This window comes from Spea bombifrons, chromosome 10 (genome assembly GCF_027358695.1).
Source record: "Spea bombifrons isolate aSpeBom1 chromosome 10, aSpeBom1.2.pri, whole genome shotgun sequence".
NCBI classification, from domain to species: Eukaryota; Metazoa; Chordata; class Amphibia; order Anura; family Pelobatidae; genus Spea; species Spea bombifrons.
The window spans coordinates 23,041,351-23,062,113 of record NC_071096.1 but is presented as its reverse complement, the minus strand read 5'-3'; the positions used below and the strand labels follow the sequence as shown (position 1 = coordinate 23,062,113).

The 20,763-nt window shown below is 41.9% G+C and overlaps 1 protein-coding gene across 1 annotated transcript; it reads right to left on the bottom strand.

Annotated features, from left to right (window-relative positions):
* Positions 1-8,272: 8,272 nt before the first annotated feature.
* TUT1 (terminal uridylyl transferase 1, U6 snRNA-specific) lies at positions 8,273-20,463 on the bottom strand. Its single transcript, XM_053448798.1, has 9 exons — positions 20,313-20,463; positions 18,073-18,263; positions 16,792-16,995; positions 16,458-16,572; positions 16,158-16,360; positions 15,528-15,825; positions 15,204-15,326; positions 10,090-10,182; positions 8,273-9,522 (listed from the first exon to the last, which is right to left on the bottom strand). Exons 1-9 carry the CDS (start codon positions 20,416-20,418, stop codon positions 8,456-8,458), a joined length of 2,400 nt encoding a protein of 799 aa, XP_053304773.1. The 5' UTR covers positions 20,419-20,463; the 3' UTR covers positions 8,273-8,455.
* Positions 20,464-20,763: the final 300 nt, after the last annotated feature.

Sequence of the window (20,763 nt, the reverse complement as noted above, 5' to 3'; positions counted from 1 at the left end):
ATAAAGAGAGAACAGGAGAGGGCCAAGGACTGAACCTTGGGGGACACCAACCGAAAGTGGAAGAGGTGATGATGTCTTGCCAGAGAAGTTGACACAGAAGGAACTCTGTATCTCGAATGCCTATAGAAGCAAGTGAGTCTAGAAGAAGGTGGTGATCAACAGTATCAAAAGCAGCAGAGAGATCCAGTAGTATTAGAATAGAGAAGTGACCTTTTGCTTTGGCAGAGAGCAAGTCATTGGAGACTCTTGTTAGAGCTGTTTCAGTAGAGTGAAGGGGTTTGAAACCAGACTGCAGAGGGTCAAGGAGGGAATTAGAGGAGAGGAAGTGAGTAAGGCGATTGTACACAATCCGTTCAAGCACCTTAGAGGTCAAAGGAAGCAGAGAGATAGGGCGGTAGTTAGTCAAACTGATGGGATCTGAGGAAGAATTTTGTAGAATGGGTGTGATTAGCGCATGCTTGAAGGCTGATGGTACAGTTCCAGATGATAGAGAAAGATTAAATAGATGGGTAAGTGATGGACCAAGGGATGACATAGAGACTTTGTGAGGTGTGATGGGATGGGGTCAAGGGGACAGGTTGTTGGGTGAGAGGAAGAAAGAAGAGTGTCTATCTCTTCTTCAGTTGTAGGGGAAAAGGCAGTTAGTATGGGAGGAGTGGAGAGAGTGGTGGTGGGTGGTGTTGGAGGGGGTTGTAAAGAAGAGAGGTCTTTTCTAATAGTCTCGATCTTCTCTTTGAAGTGGGTAGCAAGATCTTGGGCATGTGTTGTAAGAAGGAGGATATGAGAGTGGAGAAGTAGAGCTGTTTGGTAAGAGAGAGGGTAGAGTTGTAGGTGTGAAGCATGAATTTATAGTGAGTAAAGTCTTCGCTGGATTTAGATTTTCTTAAGTAGCATTCAGCCGTGCGGCAGCACTTCTGAAGAAACTGTGTGGTTTTGGTATGCCATGGTTGGCGTTTAAATTGTCGGGGGTAACATGTAGTAATTGGAGCTATGGTGTCGAGGGATGAAGCAAGTGTATTGTTATAAAAAGAGGCTGCTGTGTCTGGGCAGGAAAGAGTTAAAAAGGAAGGTAAGAAAAGTTCAAGTGGGTTGGGTATACAAGCGCTCCCTCACGGTCCATCTCCTTAACGCCGCTAAAGCGGTCATACCTAGGTACTGGAAACAACCTAGGACCCCACCAATCTTAGCATGGTAAAGAAAGGTTGACATCATCTGCCACATGGAAGACCTTGTCGAGTCCTCAAAAGTGTTAGTCCTTTCTTGCATCAGACTCTTTTTTTTTACGCTACTGCGTGGCTGCGTTTAAGTCTAACGTGTATCCCCTTATATTTACTCCATTTTGCACCACACATACCTCCGGCACACTGGGTGTAATCTATCGTCCCCACTCTCTGGAGTTCTATTACATTGCGCTGTCCTTGACTTCCCTGCTCACCTTCATCGGAACTTGCTTGGTATTGCACGGGACGGGGCTTAATGTCACTCTATGTTTATGTTTGGTTTCATTGAGGTTTGTTTTTTTCTATAGCTCGCAGTCTGCATGACTCTTGATATGGAGCTATGAGACTACTACACATGCCACTTCATGTACCAATATGTATCATTACTCTCTTTGCTCTTTTGACATGCCCTACTGCACTTTTGTTCCGCTTCACATGCATATGCACTTGTATCTCTGTATATCTTGTAAGATGTAATATTTGTATACGAACCAACTTACCTGCTGTACATGAATGTTCAAGTATGTGTACGGTTCTACCTATTGATAAACAGTGAATCGTGAAAAAGAAAAAAAAACAAAAAAAAAAAAAACAAACTGTGAGGTAGGGCCTGGAGGGTGATATATGACAGCAATTTGAAGAGAGAGTGGAGAGAAAAGACGGATTGTGTGAACTTCAAAGGAACAGAATGAGAGGGAGGGAGGGAGTGCTTGGTATATGCTGGAAAGTACAATAAGGTGAGAGGAGGATACCCAACTGGAGATAGAGTGTTTCTGTCAGGACATATGCAGCTAAGAAATATCGACGTCCGGCCACGATGAGGCACAGGTCTCTGTTCAGTGCCTCTGGCTCTCTGTTTCCCTCGGACCTCCCGTGGCGACACCAGTGTGACTGGCTCTGTCTCAAGTTTGTACGGAGTACCGGCTTTACCTGTTGTGGCTTATGTTCTCGATTAGTATGCACCACGGATAAGTTTACCTTCTCTTTATTTTATCTTATTATATAATTTATGGAATATTTTGTTGTGGATTATAACTGTTATTTACTTTATTTTGTGTGCATTATTTGTGTTTGTTGTTGTCTAGTGTGTCAATAAAATGTTCCCATACCTTAAAAAACAATTTGGTGTCTCTTTCTTTGTTCAATGATGTGTCTAACCAATCCATTCTAAACAGAACTAATAATTTTGTACGTCATAGAAGCAAGAAGGGTGGCTCAGGGTGTATCCACCGATATAGTATGTTCTTTCCGCCCACAGCCAGGAAGAAACGTGTTGTATCAGGTAATGACAACAGCCCAAGAATAACAGCCTCTGGAGTGATTTGAAGATTACGTACATGCAGGGCAGATAGAAAAGTTTGTACGCTACGCCTGAAAGAGCGTATGAGGGGACACGGACAGAAGTTATGATAAATGCCTGCTCCTGCCAGACCACACTTAGGGCAAGAATCTGAGGGCAGTATTCCCATAAGAAATTGACAATGGGGAGAGAGATACGCCTGATGAACAATCTTTAACTGTATTTCAACATAGGTGCTGTCCCGAAGCAGCCTACATGTGGATAATCTAGATCTGATTAAATTTGACCTGTCAACATAGGAGAAGTGAATCACCCATGCCTCCAGGCCTTTAGAAACGCAGGCGCTACCAGAGATGTCTCGCAGTAACCCATAAACCGATTTAGCGGTGATATACCTTGAGGAAGACAACTAAAGCTGTCTATCCAGAGCGAAAAAAAAAAAAAAAAAGGAATATTCCAGTGATATACTAGCTGCAATCTCCCACCTCCAGGCCAGCAAGCAGGTGATGTGGAGGCCTCAAGGTGCCCTGCGGGCTACAGGGCAGCAGTCGCTGATGTCATATCCCAGCTGACCTCCCACGGTGGTCCCCCGCAGGATTATATCAGCCACCAGGAGTGGCCCCCCGTCTTCAAGCTCCATTCCAGGCAGCGCAAAACGAGCCTCGATGGTCCTGCGAGACAACAGGTAAGGCACACAAGGGCAGCGCGGTGGTGAGCCGCGGAAACACCGTCCACTTCGGTGCCGCCGAAGTGTAACCAGGGGAGCTCTGTTAGAAAGCAGCCACCAGGGATAGGTCTGCCCCCGGAAGTCCTACTCTGGCTTTAAAAATTCTTCATTTCTGTGGATATTTCATAGATACTGTGCTCACTATTAATGTTACAAACCAAACATAGTAAAGGTTAAAATACACTTAACAAAATACTATACTCTGTATAAAATTATATTTGGAAAAAGCAGCATTTTCAAAATCGATATAGTTAAATCACATTTAGGGGGGGTTCTATCAACTTAACTATTATGGAGAAATGTGCATGTGTATAACTGTGAACTTTTTATTTTTTATATATGTTGTAAAAAATTGGTACCAAAAAAGCTCTTTCTTGGAAGAGAAAAAATAACCCAGTATAGTTGTGTAGGTTCATTGAACATGGAGAAAAACAGGAATTTTATACTCACCGTAAATTATTTTTTCCTTAATATAGTGGCAGTACAGACGGGGTGTTGTTCTTCCTTAGGGACAAGGATCTGAAATACAAAGTTAAAACTCTCCCGATTCCCTAACTACTCCTCCTCCTTACCCATAAGAGCACACCGAACCAAACACAGCCAGTTAATAACAAGAATACAAACATGCTTGCAAAATATTTTTAATGGTAGACAAAATGAGGGAGGGAAACATGTACTGCCACTATATTAAGGAAAAAAGAATTTACAGTGAGTATAAAATTCCTGTTTTTCCTGGCATAAAGTGGCAGCACAGACGGGATATAGCAAGACAAGATAACCAATGGGAGGGGAATACTTAACAGGCCACTGACTGGTGCATCGTGCACCAAAAAAACGCCACAGAGGAGGAGAAGATGTCAAGTCAGTAATGCTGGACAAATGCATCGAAGGAAGACCGGATAGCTGCCTTACATATATTTCTTCAGGAGATGAGGTCGACTTTTCAACCCTAGACCCAGACATAGCTCTTGTGGACCGAGCCGAAATATGGGGCGAGATGACTTGCCGGCTGCTTGAGTGAGCCAGTCGAATGGTCTCTGTAAGTCACCTCGAGATGGCCTGCTTGATCCGAAGATAGCTCTTTGGACATCCCATCTGAGCCATTGACTCCTCTGGAAATATCTGATCCTGATGGTGAAAAAGGTGAATTCAGCAGTTGAGGACAGAGCTAGGAGTTACCCAGTTGCCTTGCTGAAGTAATAGCCACCAACAATGCCGTCTTCAGCGACAAGCACTTGAGAGAATTCTGCCAGAGGTTTGAATGGTACAGAATAGAGAGCTAGTAAAATCAAGGGGTGCTGAATAGTTGCCGCTTAAAGAAATGCCGATCAGAACATACAAAGCCAAATCCGAAAGGAGAAAAAGACAGAGGGCCAATACTTGCCCTTTTGAGGCTGAGACATTAAGACCTGCTGAGAATCGGTCTTGCAAAAAACACGAGGACGGAACTAATAGAAATAAAAAAACCCTGCATCACCAGGAGAGGAACTTCCTCCAAGCCCGAAACCTCCGACTAAGGAGGACTTTAGCCATGTCATGGGAGAGTCCATTATCTCTAAGGATAATCCAAAGCTAGGCCATCCAAATGACCATCTGAAGGAATCTTGTTCTCCACCAAATGGGCCGAAAATGGCAGCTCCCAAACTCTTGAGGCCATATTGTTTAGCTCTGAGAACTAAGTCTGTATTGGCCAATATGGAATAGATGTTAAAACCCTGGCCTAGTCCGTTAGAATCTTGAGGAGGAAACGTGGGATCATCGCCACCGGAGAAAAAATGTAAGCCATCCTGTCCAGCACCAGAGGGTTGACCCATGAATACAGATAGGCTAAAACCCAAAAGATTGCGGCTGTCTCTGGTTGCCACAAGGTTGATTCCTAGAAGGCCAAAAATCAATTCGATCTGCTGAGGTTGTCTGCAATACAATTGTCCCTTCCCCTTCCGCGTGGCTGACAAATCTTCTTGGTTTTGTTGAGCCCCTGCCATGACTTCTTCCGAGAAGGCCTGAAGTTCCGGAATCTGGGCGCCACCCTGTCTGTTGATATATAATATTGTGGTAGCGTAGTCGGATTGGATTCTTACAGCTTTCCCTTTCAGCCAAGGGCTGAACTACTTGAGGGCCAGAAAAAACTATTTCAGTTCTCGATAATTTGAGGACTGGGAAAGATTGTTAGTGACGACTTGCCCTGCCTAAAGAGGTAACCAAAATGCGCTCCCCAGTCTATTTTTGAGGCATCTGTGGTCAGAGTGATCCACTAACGTTGATGAAAGCAAAAAGCAAAGACCCTTGCTGAGATGATCTGTCCTCTTCCACCAGATCAATTGGGCTATATGTGCCAGATCAATTGGCCTATATGTGCCTTGGAGCAGCTCACCGCAGGGATACAACCCTTCTCACTTTTCTGATCTTTGATCATGGAATAAAGAGCCGTAAGGAGTCAGAGTCCACTATCAGCCCCAAGCACTGTATATTTAGAAAGAAATAAGGTTGGACGTTTCAGTTTATGATCAAAACGGGTATGAACCATTGCAGCCGACCACCAATTCCATAAGAATAAGCCTAGGGTCTTGGTTTTTTTAGGATGTTACTGAAACTCTTTTCCTGGCCTTGTCTACAAAAATTCTGCACCTTATAAAAATGTTGTAAAGGCCTGGTGTTTTATATGGGAACCTCCTGTTCCATCTGGCCTTCTTATCCTGGGGAAGCACACTCTTGCATTAGACATGTGCTTGATGAGCTCTGCCAATGGGGAAACACTGCCGTCTTCTTGAGAACAAAGGCCAGAGCTGAAACCGCTTTGATGAGCCAGTCCTCTAGGTATGGAATGACCCTGATACCTAATATTCTGAAAGTTGAGAGACCCAAACTGGAAATGGAGAACTCTCGCCCCGTTCCTAATAGCGAACCTGAGGAATTTAGTGGATTCAACCGCAATAGGCACATGCACATAAGCATCCGTCAGGTCCATGGTCACCATGTAATTTCCTTCTTCAGTAGTTGGGTGACTGTGAGGATGGTTTCCATTCTGAAATGCTTGTATAGACTACAGACCTAGACCATCTTTAAACTGGATTGAAGGATCCAACTGGTTCGGGACCAGGAACAGCCTGGAGTAAACACTCTGAAAACTCCTGACGTTTGGGATTGATTCTTTTAGAAGGGTGGAATATGAGACAAAGTTTTAGATATCCCATGTCTGCAGGTTTAAGATGGCTGAACTGGGTAGCTTCCTGGGCAAACACTGTCTTACACGAACGCAGCCAAAAAGCTCTCCTGGCCACTGATGACAGACCCATATTTTGGGCTAAGATTAAGCACTTCTTTGGCAGATACAACAAAAAGCAAGTAGAAAGGCTCAAATGTGGTTCTCCCGAGAGGAAGGCCTCCCATCCAAGTGCTAACCAAGCCCAACCCTGCTTGGCTTCTGAGATCAGGTGCATACAGGGAGGTATGGCAGTAGGCTCTAATGCCTGATACCAGATGCCTAGAGCTCTATCCACCAAAGCGCTAGACAATGCTACTTGCACTGGAATCCCGAAGATTGGAATATACACTTACAGGATGTCTTTGCCCTCTTATCCATCGGGCTTTAAGACCAGACACTACTCCAATAGGGATGGATGTTCTCTTTGAGAGCTGAGCAATCTGAACATTTACCTTTGTTCCCATTTCTCTTCACCTTAAAGCTAAACCCTTAAAATGCTCAGAAAAAAAGTCTCTCTCGCCCAGATCAACTATTCCCCATGCATGCGATCCTGTAGCTTAGGCAACATGCAAAATCCTTTGGATGCTTCTCACAGACTACCTCTTGTAAACGCCTGGAGAGTTCTTAGAAAATTTACAAAGCTCTCGTGGAGGAAGTGAAGCTTTATCTTCTGAATCCTCACAAGACGAGATATCACAAGACGGTGATATTTAACACCTGGTATTCCCAGGTGGAAATTAACCAGGCCCAAGCTTTCTTAGCTACCGAGACGCATTAAGGGTGTTATGGCCATAGGCTAACTCCCTGGAAATCTCTCAGAGGACAACAGATTCAGGAACCAACGTGAATGAGACTTATCAAACTTGGGCTCCAAAGCATAAACAGAAGTAGTCTTGAATGGTTAAACGCCCAAAAACTGAATGTCCTGTTTTCTCTAGCAAAAAGTTAAGCTGAGCAAGGATTGCATAACTCCTTTTGCAGCTGTTGGCTGGTGGCACTCTAAGTGCATAAAATATATTTGGACTTAAAAGGAGCTTTTATCTTTTTAGAAAAAACCGTTACAGGGCAGAGGCTTTTTTAAGGTTAAGATAAATTAATCTTATCTTAAAAACACCTCAATCCGTGTGGGGGGTTGGTGCCACGGATATCCAGTACTGACAAGCCCCACTGCTGTCAGACTGGACTGCACAGCTGAAATAACGTTTAAATTTTGTGCCCTGCACATGCTCTGTAACAAGATCAGATCTTTGTCGGAATGCAACGCCTCCCGCGTGCGCGTTCCACCGCTCTGCTTATGCTCCTTCCCGTGTAGGAACTTCCCGACGCGGATGTTCCTACCTCACTCTGCTCACCACCCGGGGAGCAATCCCCTGGACACAACCCGTGTGCCCCCACCAAAATACATGTCCGTCCCTGACTAAGGGACAAGGAAGAACTGGCTGTGTTTGGTCCGGTGTGCTCGTTTGGGTAAGAAGGAGGAGTTAGGGAAGGGTTTAACTCTTTGTATTGCAGATCCTTGTCCCTAAGGAAGAACACCACCCCATCTGTACTGTCACTATATGCCAGGAAAACAAATGATTAAACAAAGATGATACAAACGGCAAATAAGCTCATCGCCTGGGGACTAAACCCCTCTCTCACAAACCGGCTAAACAGCAAGTTATTATTTATGAGTAAAAATCTGAGGTCAATGACCACTGCCACGGTTACATGCAGATCGCACAGGCTTGTTAAAGTTTTTTATATCACAACCTTTTTTAACCAATAAAATTAACAAAGTATTTTTTTTACACAGACGCCTGAGACTTAAAACTTCAAAGTATTTTCACTTGCAGATTTTACATATAAAAGTTTTTTACATACATATTTAAGTAGTATAAATACATACATTGACAAACACAACAAAGCTGTTGTCCATGGATCAGACCTACAAAATCCACGAACAATACCAATATCATTTTGTCGACATTTGGGTGAAGAGCAGGTATTCATCCCGATTATTCTCAGTTTATCAAGAATTCTTTTATTATACGTGGAAGAAATCCCCCTAAAAATTGAAAAAACGATATGCTAAGGCCATGAGGGTCACTATCAGGAGTTAGAGATAACTGAATTTGGCCCTCAGTTGTTAACCGAGCCTTCACTATCACTCTAATCAGCGGCTCCTCTCCCTTAACTTCACCTTTTCCTGAAAACAATGCACAAGAAACTGCAGTCTCAAGTGCTGCACCCTTCAGCGACCCTACCTGGAGATGTCTCCTCTCTTTGCGCCGTCCCTCCCAAACCCGATGCCACACACACACCCTTAACAGATGTACAGACTCTGTATGTAACTTATTGCATGTTTCTTGGTTTACACTAGGGTCTTCACAGGATTCCTCTGTTTTCAGTCTCTTTTTGACCCCACCATTGTAGATTTCTTTTCTTTTTTGTTTGTTTTCAAGTGTTCCATTTCTTGTTCTCTCAATATTTTCTTTTGTGTCTTCAGAATCCTCTTGCTCTGCATTGAATGACACCGTGCATGGCATGGTCTGCTCATCCTCTGTTGAAACGGCTATATCTTTTCCTGACAGATTTCCTTTCCTCCATTTATCGTCTAGTGTGGCTTTGCATTTATCACACGTATCACATGTGCACAGCAAAACATCTACAAGAACCTTTCTTACAGCTGCACACACATCCTCAAGTTGAACTTCACCTAATGGTATCATAATCTTAGACCCAACCCTTGGTTTCATCTCATCTGCTGGGGATGGAGGAATGAGAATTAAAGCAATGCCCCATGGGCGGGACATAGAACGCTTAAGGTAGAAAGAGGTGCTGCAGGCCTGAGCCGCTAATGCACACTGTTTTAAGAAGCAGCGACCTGTGCGTGAGCTGATATTAGCACACACATTGTGACTCAGTTCGAAAGGGTCTTGTAAATTCAGAAATCCTAAACGGAAACCTTTTAACCAGGAAGGAGGAGGAGACAACGGAAGAGGCAAGATTAAGCCATTCCTGGGGCAGAGGATAACGGAGGTCAGGTCCAGAGCACAGATGAAAGAGAAAAACTCCAACAGAAGACAACCTGGAAAATTGACAAGGTAGTCACAATAGAGAAATAATGGAAGCAAATCTACAATAAGGAAAAGGGTTTTTCATATTTTTTTTTTAAAATGGGGAACAATCCAACATAAAGCTTTCAATTTAAAATTATAATTGGAATATAAAAAGTACTTCCCCTGTACCTAATGTTTTCTTACAGATTTAATGTTAAAGGTTGCTTTGAAATAAAAAAAAAAAAAATTAAATTCCTGTCCAAGTGAAATTATTTCAAATATCATGGATCTGGGGAAACTACCGAGATTCTCTCTGTATTCTCCGATATAACCATCTGCTCCTATACTTATAATCCAAGGATAAACATTAAATATGAATGTATAAATAAGTTTATCACTTCATATATACATTGGCTAATAACTATCGGCACAACATGTGTTTGTCTAAAGAGCTTGGTGGAAGCGACAAGTCTAAAGTATATGTTACCAAATCAACACTGTATATGACCTGAATTCAAGACATCTACAAGCTACAGTGTGTGTGTGTGTGTGTGTGTGTGTGTGTGTGTCACTAGCAAATGGCAAGAGTCACTTACATAAACTTTGTTGGTTGGTACTGGCTTGAACTTTGTTTGGGTCAGAAGGGAAGCTGCAATCCCAGTCATCAATCACCTGAGGAGCTTCATTTACTGAGGAGAAACACAGATGTTATTAAGTATTTGAGTACTCAGTAGGGTTTTCTTGTTAGCCATTTAAATGGAAGGGGTCACAAAAAAAATTAGCAATATATTTGCAAAGTTTTTACGATGAAGTCTGACTAAAATAGGGTGGTAATTTATTATTTATTAATGGATTACGATCACAGATTGTTAATAGGATATTAAATAATTCCTTGTTATATGTTTGTTAAATTATGTAAAAATCTGTATTTTGTGTGGCCGTAAGGAGAAGAGGTTTCGCTAGTAAAAAATATACTCATAACAAATGGCTATCATACGATTCCTTACTATTAATGTGCCTGGGATTAACTCTCCCTAAAAGCGTATAACTTTGAACAACATGTTGAGATGAAAATACTGATTTGTGTTTTTTTGGTAGTAGAACATCCCTGCACACAAGCAAAAAAATATATAAATTTACATATTTGGTGGTCATATGATAGACTAGAAGTTTGGCGAGAATGTTTTAATTTAATCTCTTCAGTCTAAGAATTTTGGCCTGTCCAATTTATGGACGTAGGTCAGCCCATGCCTGCTGTTTACCCTACTGCCCTGCTCTAGAACATTAGGCCAAGATAACAGAGAACTCATACAAATGGCCGACATACACCTGCCTGAAAACGTTATGTAACAACTAGATACACTGAAGTAAGCCACTGGGATAAGACAGTGAACCAAAGTGATCAGGGCTGAAACTAAAAGCAAACAGTAGTGATGGTAGTGCAAGCTCAAAAAACACATGGAATGACTCCCTATTCCACAAAGTGACAAAGTGCAAACATATATATATTCTGTATATAAAAGTTAAAAAGCTTTCGCACCAGAAAAGTGTGGCGTAGGGCTGAAACAACTAATCGATAAAATCGATAATGAAAATCGTTGTCAACGATTTTTATTATCGATTAGTCAAATCGATTTTTATCGATTATAAAGAGAGGTGTTTTTCAGAGCAAATGCTCTGAAAAACTCCTCTCCTTATATAATCAGAGCTCAAACAGAGATCAGATTTTAGCACTAGAATCCAGATCCCCCGCAACGCTGCAGGGGACCTGGATTCCCCTCACTGTCGGCCAGTCTCTCACTCCCGTCTCTCTTCCCCCTCCCATACACCCCTCTGACTCCTCCCCCTTCCCATAAATCACTCTGTCTCTCTCCCGACTCCCTGGTGCTTTGTGAACCTCCGTTGCTGACAGGCACTTTCACTGCAGCTTCATAGAAGCCTCAGCGTAAGTGAAGAACAGTAACGGAGGCTGTCTGTGCGCATCGCACAGACCCCCACCGGCTGACACAGAATCATCCTCTCTGTCAGCTGGTGGGGGTCTGCATCGCACAGACAGCCTCCGTTACTGCCCTTCACTTACGCTGAGGCTTCTATGAAGCTGCAGTGAAAGTGCCTGTCAGGAACGGAGCCGGGTAGAGAGGCAGAGCAGTGTATGGGAGGGGGGGGAGTCAGAGGGGTGTATGGGAGCCACCCTCCCATACACCACCCTGGCTCCTCCCCCTCCCATACACCACTCTGCCTCTCTACCCGGCTCCCTGGTGTCTTGTGAACCTCCGTTGCTGACAGGAGGCAGAGTGGAGTATAGGAGGGGGGGAGGAGGCAGAGTGGAGTATGGGAGGGGGAGGAGTCAAAGTGGTGCATGGGTATGTTATAGTGGTGTATGGGGGGGTATTATGAATTTCAGGGCATATAGGCGGTATAAGGCATTTCGATATTAGGCATATCGGGGGGGGCATAAAACATATCTGGGGGTAAAAGGTATATCAGGGGGCTCAGTTGCATATCACTGGCATATAAGGAGTATAAGGCATATCAGGGGCACAGTGGCATATCAGGTGGCACAGTGGAATCTGGCATATAAGAGGTATAAGGCATATATGGGGCAGAGTGGCAAGCTGGGGGTCTGATGTGCATAACCGGGGGCAGTTTGGTAAATAAAAAAATTAAATAAGGCTTTTTTTCTCATAGTTTTTATTAAATATGAAAAATAGTTCACATATGAATTAATATTTACTAATAACTTTGTATTAAAACCTAGTTTGAGAAACACCGTGTTTGGGTTCTTGTAGCTTTTATTATGTCAGTAAAAGAAGGTGAATAGAGAGAGGCCATTGCAATAAAGAGATGAAAGTGTAAATTATACGTTTTTGATTACATTATTTTAAATTTTAAAAAATTTCATTTTTTTATCCGATTAATCGAAAAAATAATCGGCCAACTAATCAATTATTAAAATAATCGTTAGTTGCAGCCCTAATATATATATATCCTACAGAGTACGTACTCACAATTTAAAATGGAGCCTTAAAAAAAAAAAAAAAAAAAAAAAAAAAAAAAAAAAGCGCTCCTGAAAAACACACGACTGTGCCCTTAAGGCGGCACTTCATCTAAACGTCTCTGGGTTTTTTTCCTCCCTTGCTCCGAGCCATAAAATTACCTGGCTCTGAGTGTTGTGGCTTGTGCCTAACATAGGGTAGGCAGACCCTTCTCTGAAGCAGGTGGCAGCTGTAGCACACCAAATGTCTGGAAATCCCAGGATGCAGTAAAATCACATTTATTTTGTAAACTTATGTTAACCCCTTCATTCCCCTTATAGACGTACCGGGACGTCCAAAAAACCCCTACGGACGTCCCGGTACGTCCAGCCCTTCGTGCAGCGTCAGGGACACATCCCTGCCGCTGTACGGGAGACTAGGCTGTCGTTTGACAGCCTGGACTACCCCCTGGCAGTAGAAGCCGGCATCGCTGGCTTTCTGCTGCCCGATCTCACGTAACAGCTTCCGGCATGAAAGCCGGTAAGCTGTTACAGTTGAAAGTGCCCGATCGCGCAGTTGCAAACGCGCTATCGGGCATTCCCTTCCGGGTTGCATCACTGCTGACGTAACCCGGAAGGTCATCGGAGGACAGGATATCCCCTGCGGAGATATCCTGCCCTCCGATGAGGCACAGAGACGCTGCGATCTCTGTGCAGGTCTGTGAGGACCTGCATAGAGATCAGTGTGATCGGTGCAGGGGGAATCGCAGGGAGGGGAGTGAGAAACCATGTCTCTCACTCCCCCTCCCGTCCTGAAAGAGAAAAGCAGAAAAAAAAAGTTAATTTAAAAAAATATTAAATAAATTAAAATAATATAAATACAAAAAAAATTATGTGAGCTGTGATGTCATTGTGACATCACTGGCATGTTCAGGAGGTCCCTAGGAGGACCTCTAACCATTTCTGTGTAAAAATAAATAATATATATATATATATATATATATATATATATATATATATATATATATATATATATATATGACATACTGCACTATTATTTTTGCATTTTTTTTACCATAACATGTTTTTACCATAACATGTTACCACCCAGCGACTACATATAAAAGGTGAGTTTAAAATAAAAAAACATTTAGCGTTCCACACTTTGGAAAGCGCCAGAATACATACGTTAGGGCTGAAACTAGTCTAAATTAATAATAAATAAAAAGCAGAGTTGAGAACACGTGCCAGACCGCTGAAATGCGTGTATTAACTCCTTCCCTCCGATCCGCAAATTAAATAAACTCCTTCCCATCCTTCCGTCTGATCCAGTCCAGTAACTCCCCGTCCCCACAAATTAAATAAACCTAGAAATGATTGGAGAGTGCAGACACGGGCGGTCTTGCAGGCGGTCAGACATTGTACCTGCGGGTCCCAGTAATCCCGCGCAGTCCCGCAAGGCTGCCTTCGCATTGATCCTTCACAGTCCCTACTCTTGCTCTTCCCAGGAACACAGCGGAGTCACATGATGTGACGTAACATCACGTGACTCCACTGTGTTCCTGGGAAGAGCAACAGTAGAGACGCTGTGAGGGGGCAACGTGAAGGCAGCCTTGCGGGACAGCGCGGGAAATCTGCAGTTCAAGTAAGGATGTGGGCGGGATTCACCGCACATGTGGCGGGAGCGGACAAAAAAATAAAAAATAAAAAGGGGGGAGCGAGCGGGATAAAATAGCAGTCTCGGGCAGGGCTCTACTGTGGAGACATTTAAAAAAAGACCTTAGCAGTAGTATTTTAATAGGAGTGTGGATTTATCGAAGTAACAATGTTTCACATTTAATGCATTATGAGCTTCAGCCAATTGAAAAATGCGATTTGGAAGTTTCAGTTGTATACAAGACTGTAAAAGAAAACAACAAATGAACCTCAACTTATTGTGGCATTTCTCCACAAAATTATAGTTATAATAAATATTTCATTGTTTTCAACAATTAATCCTATCAATACATAAAATTGAAAAGCCTGTAAAATGACAGATAAACAAATAAACATATCTGTAGAAAGACTCTCCCCTATTAACATAAGCCAACATCACTGGCTTACTGTCAACAGATCAGGTGTACAGGAGCTTGGCACAAGCACCAGTACACTGCTGCAACATGAATGTTCGGACACGTGATCAGACATTCCTTTTGCTGCTGGCCGCCGCTGCCTGGTAGGCGATCTCCTTTAAAAATAGTGTGTATAGTGGTATAAGAAAAATATGCTGCAATTTTTCTCTTCCTCCTACCTCCTTCTTGACTGCCCATATATCCTATTAAATCTTGGGAATGTTTCATTTACTGCAAACTTGTATGAATGCTAAATATATCACTATGAAATTATATAATGTATATGAAAAGGTAAATACTTTAATTTATTATAATACAATTGGTACATTGAGATCCATGAATATATGAATTTCCCTCTTCATATTGGAAAATTGTATGTTTCTTTTTTCTTTGTTTTAATATTACCAATTTATACTGAAAACATCAATAAAAAAAGCATATGCTGCATCAACAGGCAATGCTTTTATCCTTGTTCCTATGGTATTCTTGCAGACTTCATTTTCGAGCCCATGAAACCTTTATCTTCCATTTAATTTAAAGTATATATAACTTGCTAAAAACTACCTCCTCTTTCACTCTTTCACTCTAAGACTATTAGTAGTCTTTCAAATGTTAGGTCACTTACCAGCCTCTTCTCTCAACTTGCTCAGGGTGGGAATTACTGGGGGGCTCCTTGTTTGCAGAAAGAAAATAATAAGCAGCGTCAGAGCATAATTGTTCAGCCGAGGCCCACCTCCCAACGGGTTACCTGGAGATCAAATAAGGTGGCGTAAGGCTTCTCCAAAATTCTACTCAATCTGTAAAATAACATACGCACATAATGCTAGTGCAACTGTTGCACTCCCTCTTGGATCCTACTCAAGGGCCATTGTTTCTCATTTCACCTCTTTCCTTCCTAACGTGTAAGACGTTGATTCCTTTTTTCATTCAGGTCTCTGCTATTTCTTACCTGCAAGTTGGTGCACCTTTGCCCAGTACCGTACGGCGTACACAAGCCAACGAACTCGAGGGTCCAGGTGAGAACAGAGACGTAAAAAGGTGGAGTTCCGCAGAGCCAACCGATTATTGAGTGTAATATCGCCTCTTAGCCCAGATGCCTTGTGCTGGAAGCGTACAACAGGGCATCGAACAGAAGGGACCCTCTGAACCGCATGTACTCCAGGGACACAGCGTCGAAGGATTTCCTGTACCAACTCTAAGACGTTTTCAGAGGTAAGCCCCTTCAAGGACAGGCCAGGACCAATATCCTACAAAGAATGATACTTTACACAGAATAATAGGATCCTTCAGATATTTATGGGACTTTGTAATGCTGCTTCAGACACAGTTGTATCTTACGTTGTCAAACTACAAGGGAAGCATTACACTGCACCACAATGCCAAAATTCTCACTCGTTTCTAAAATATGCACCCGGAATGGAGAACCCAACCCTATCAGATGTCCAGCAGTGGCCTCAGAAGGGGTAGTTGACACGACTGTTCAAGGATGCCGTTACCTAATCTAACCATCATATTTCATGTTTAGTCTAACTTTCACAGCATTAAGTCTCTCTGGTCTGAATACTGAAGTCATCCTTACCTCATTTTCAACCTCTTCTTTGTAGTCAGTTTTATTTTGTCCCGATGCTTTAATTTGCTCTATCCTTTCAACATGTACACTTTCTCTTTCCACATTTCCTTGCTCACCACCATCATGCTCTCCCAGTTCTAAGTACAAATCCAAGTCACAACCACTGATTTCAAAACCATTCATAGAGGACCCAAACGGGAGCAGCCGGCACCCTGGTGAAAGGATAAAAATAAAAAATAATAAAAAAAAAACCCTATAGTGGGATGCAGTTACGATTACATTGGCATTCACACACACAACTCTAGTCACCTGGAAAGAACTCTGTAAATGTTTCTTGCAGCAGAGATAGAAGAAGCTCTCGCAGATGATTCTCGTATTGAGAGGGGGAACAAAGGGAAGTCACACACTTGATTTGATCCTCCACCTGCAACGCAAATATCACATGGGCCTCTTCCAAATGTCCTGTAGATAGTTACTATACTCTTCATATTGACACTACCATTCAACAAATCCTAAAGGTTAAACATAAACTCTCACTTTAAGAAAAAAACCATGTGCCACTCATGGATTTTTATTAACTGAATATTTTAAGTCTTTGAATGCAACCTTATCCCAAAACCAACCTGAAACATATTTCACTTACATCAGTGCATTGCATCAGTTCCTTACACAGTGCTTCAGGATCAGGGGGCTGCAGGTCTTCAGAACAAACTCTTTCCTTCCTTTGGAACTCTTTTTTATTGCGTCGTTTAACTTTCAGGCGCTTCTTCCCTAGTTTGAGCACAGTCTCTGTCAAGCACAGGTTCACTCCATCCTTGTTCTCAAATTCCACAATGGCATAAAAACCCTACAGAAACCAGTAACTATATTATACTTGACCAGTCCCTTTTACATCATGACAAAAAATGCTCATAAAAATTCAATTGTCTGACATGTAAGAGATTTGTGGAAAAGCAGAACATCTCTCACTCAGGAAAGGGCTGGCAGTGGTGCAATAGCTTTGGATAGGACCTAACAGAGCACATGAAACACTGCTGCCCTTGTGATTGCTAGCCAAACTTAATTTGGCACTGAATTGTACCAGTCCTTTTCAAAAGTTTGCAAAAGCAGCTGCCCTGCTGAGCTTGAATTATTTGAATTGCTTAGGTTTTACTGTTGCAACAACTGTGTTAGCTTCATTAATGCCTGAGGAAGAGACCCAACAACTTGGTCTCGAAAGCTCGCAATTAAACTGTTAGCCAATGGTATTTTAACTATACTTTTCTTTAACTTTACACTTTGACAGTGAGCCATATTTTAGTGTGTTGATGGCTGGAGTTTCCCCCTTTAACCCCTTAAGGACTGGTCTTTTTTTCCTGTTTGTACCCTTCGTACAAGCTGTAGAAGGCTGCATTTTTTTTTTACAGTGCTCATGTTTAGCTGTAATTATCTTCTCTCTAGTTTAGCATTTCCACACAAATTATTAGGGCTGCAAATACTAAAATATAAGAGCAAAACAGATTGTTTATGAATACAGTGGTGAGGCAATAAATCAAGTGATTCACAAGTGATTACAAAAATACGCATTGCATATAGAAATGGTATATGTGTGCGCATAGCTTAGAGGGAACACTGCTATTAACGTTGTTCAGGACTGAAATTCATGTATTTAAAACACTATTGTTAGCTCCTGCTTCTTTCCTCACATATATCGATGGGTTGTCAGTCATCCAACTGGCTAGAAATGCTAGGAAAAGAGCAGACAAACCAATTTTTATTATTTCAATATAATTTTTTAAACAAGCCACCCACCCAACCTCTCTGCTCTGTGTATGGAGATTTGACAAAGAAAGAAAGGGGAGCAACAGACAGTAAAGTGGGTATCATTCACATCACATCAGTACCACAAGGAACACATTATGGAGCAGAAGGCGTGTATTCTTACATGATCTTTGTCCATCAAAATACCCTTGACTGGAGAGATGTCCTGGAACAGATCCTTTAGCTGCTCCTCTGTAGTGCCACGAGGAAAGCCACTAACATACACGCTATGCTCCTGTTGCTGTTGGCGCTTCTCTCTTTCCTCACATAGCCGAATGTGTCGTCGGCCACGCAAGTGGTCACAAAGGCTGGGACCTGTCATTTAAGATGTTGATAAATATTAGAAAACAATACTCCATTTCTGTCCAGGTGTCCCAGCTGCTTTAGGGACAGGGTTAAATGTTTCTTCAGTCTCCAGTGTGGAAACTAAACCCCAACCCTCCCCTGCTGCCCGATCCCTCCATTAACAGCGACTGTGTATGACAATATTGCAGGGGTTAGTATTCAAAATAACAGTCAATGCTGTGCTCCTATGGAGAACCAGCACTTAAACAAGTTAAAGTGACAGGGGTGCTTCCAGGTCAATTGCTATGAGTTATGGATCTGCAGCATTTCAAAGGTGGGCTGATTATCAGAACATCAGGTTGACCCTGCCCTAGAGAGAGGTCATCTAAGGGAATAATAATAAAAAGAATACAAGCGATCAAGTAATAATTATGTCAGTGACATTTTAGGTCACGGATTATGGATTTGTTTCCGTGACCAATGTTATTGGCCTAAACTATCACTTACAAGTAATCTGATATCATCCCTAACACTATATAGTACTGTAACATAACATCCAACATATCTATAAGTATCCACCAACACGATCATAGTGTTACCCCCCTTATGCCATCAGCTACCCCCTGCTTTCAGAGAATATATAGTTATGGGTTAAATTGATATCTAAAAACCATTTTCTGTGCCTCAAATGGGACATGGGCCCAGTAAAACAATTTGTCAAAATTCCATGTTTGAAAACTGAAATGGGCATGTTCCAGTTTTTGACTTCACAATGTCTGAGAAACATGACTTATCTATGCATGTGGGGTATTGCTGTATGGGGGGGGCGGGGGTTACTGAACACAAATGAAACATGGTGAAACTGCAAAGTGGGGGGTCTGAATACAAATCACAAGTTGTTTTAGTAATTTCATGTACCCAGGGAAAGAAATGTCCTATAATATTGTGTTTGGATAGAATGGGTTTGTTAAACATGAAAAGTGAAATTTTACTACAATTTTTAGGACAGATTGGAGCTAAAATGGTTAAATAAAAAGCGTTAAAATGCCCCTGGTAAAATACTCTGGGATGCCGACTTTCAAAAAAAATAAAAATAAATCTATACTTGTTCAGCAGTTATTCTTTTTCGGGGCACAACACCCAGCATACCACGTTTAAAAAAAAAAAAAAAAAAAAAAAAAAAAAAATTCTTGTTTAGAAACAGCGATGTGCATCATTCCTTTTTAACTCTGTAAGTACCAAAATAAATGAAAATACCAGGCATATGAGGGGTTTCCAAACACAGGTCAAATACCTAAATACATTTTTGGAGGTTTTCTTTTTTATTTTGTTTTATTCCATTTTCACTGGTTATATATGGTGAAAACTATGAACATTTTGACTTTTTACCCCCACCTTTTTAGATAATTTTCATACTAAACGATGGTTTATATACTTATTTCAAAAGAAATTCCTACTTGTGCTGAAAAAAAAAATATATAAAAAAGGTGCAGGGGGTGCACTAAATGAGTTAGTGGGCAATCACAGTTGAATAAAGACATTGCAAAACCACAAAAACAGTTCTGGTCATTTGGCGGAAACATTATTAAAATAAAAAAAAACTGGCCATGAAGGAATTAAAACAATTAGGCCACCAAGTCCCTCCTTATTTCCATAACTGTCTCATGCCAGGTGCTGGCACCTGTAGATGGGGCCTGCACAGATAGAGGTTTCTATTGTACAATACTGAACAACATGAGTGGCACATAAATAGTTATAAAGAACCGTATAAGGTCAAGTGCCTGAACAAACAAATAGTGCAAATACCCCACCTGTGCCCAACAGGTATGCAACAAATAGAGCACAGAAAAAGTAGTTGCACTTTCAAGGGCGATCACCTATTTCTGTCATAAGTTATACCACACAAAAGCATCTGTTATATAAACATGTGTAAATATGAAGACACATGCAACATATATGTTATATACACCGCATTAATAGTGATAAGCAACCATCTCTTCACATTTAACAGCGTTAAACACACCATATTGCTATAAGCATTAACACTGCAAAAAAAAAAAACTAAAGAAAAAAACTCACGATTCGCGATGCTGACCCCACAGAGTAGGCATCTGAAACCGCCCCGATCTGCGAACTGCACATCGTTAGGAAGCGTAAAACACTCTCCTTCCTGCTCGGCCGCCATTTCACCCGAAAATCGTCACTTCCGACGCAGCCAGACTACGTCAAACAGAGAAGGCACGGACACCTACTTTAAAGGCGGTGTCATAAATATTCATGACTTAAGGCAATCATATTAATAACCTGCGAAAACAAAAGTGTAACCTACAGTATGTAGCGAATCTTTTTCGACTGAGATCCGGGGAGGCAATTTGTTCACCTAAAAAAACATTTCTGTATTTACTCACACCACCTTGAAATTGCCTCCATCCCCCCGGGCCGGTCAAAAATTCTTTGAATATAAGCGTTTTGGCCTCTTGCGGAGGCGGGAACATAATAGGGTCAAGTAACGAGATGTAATATCGCTGCG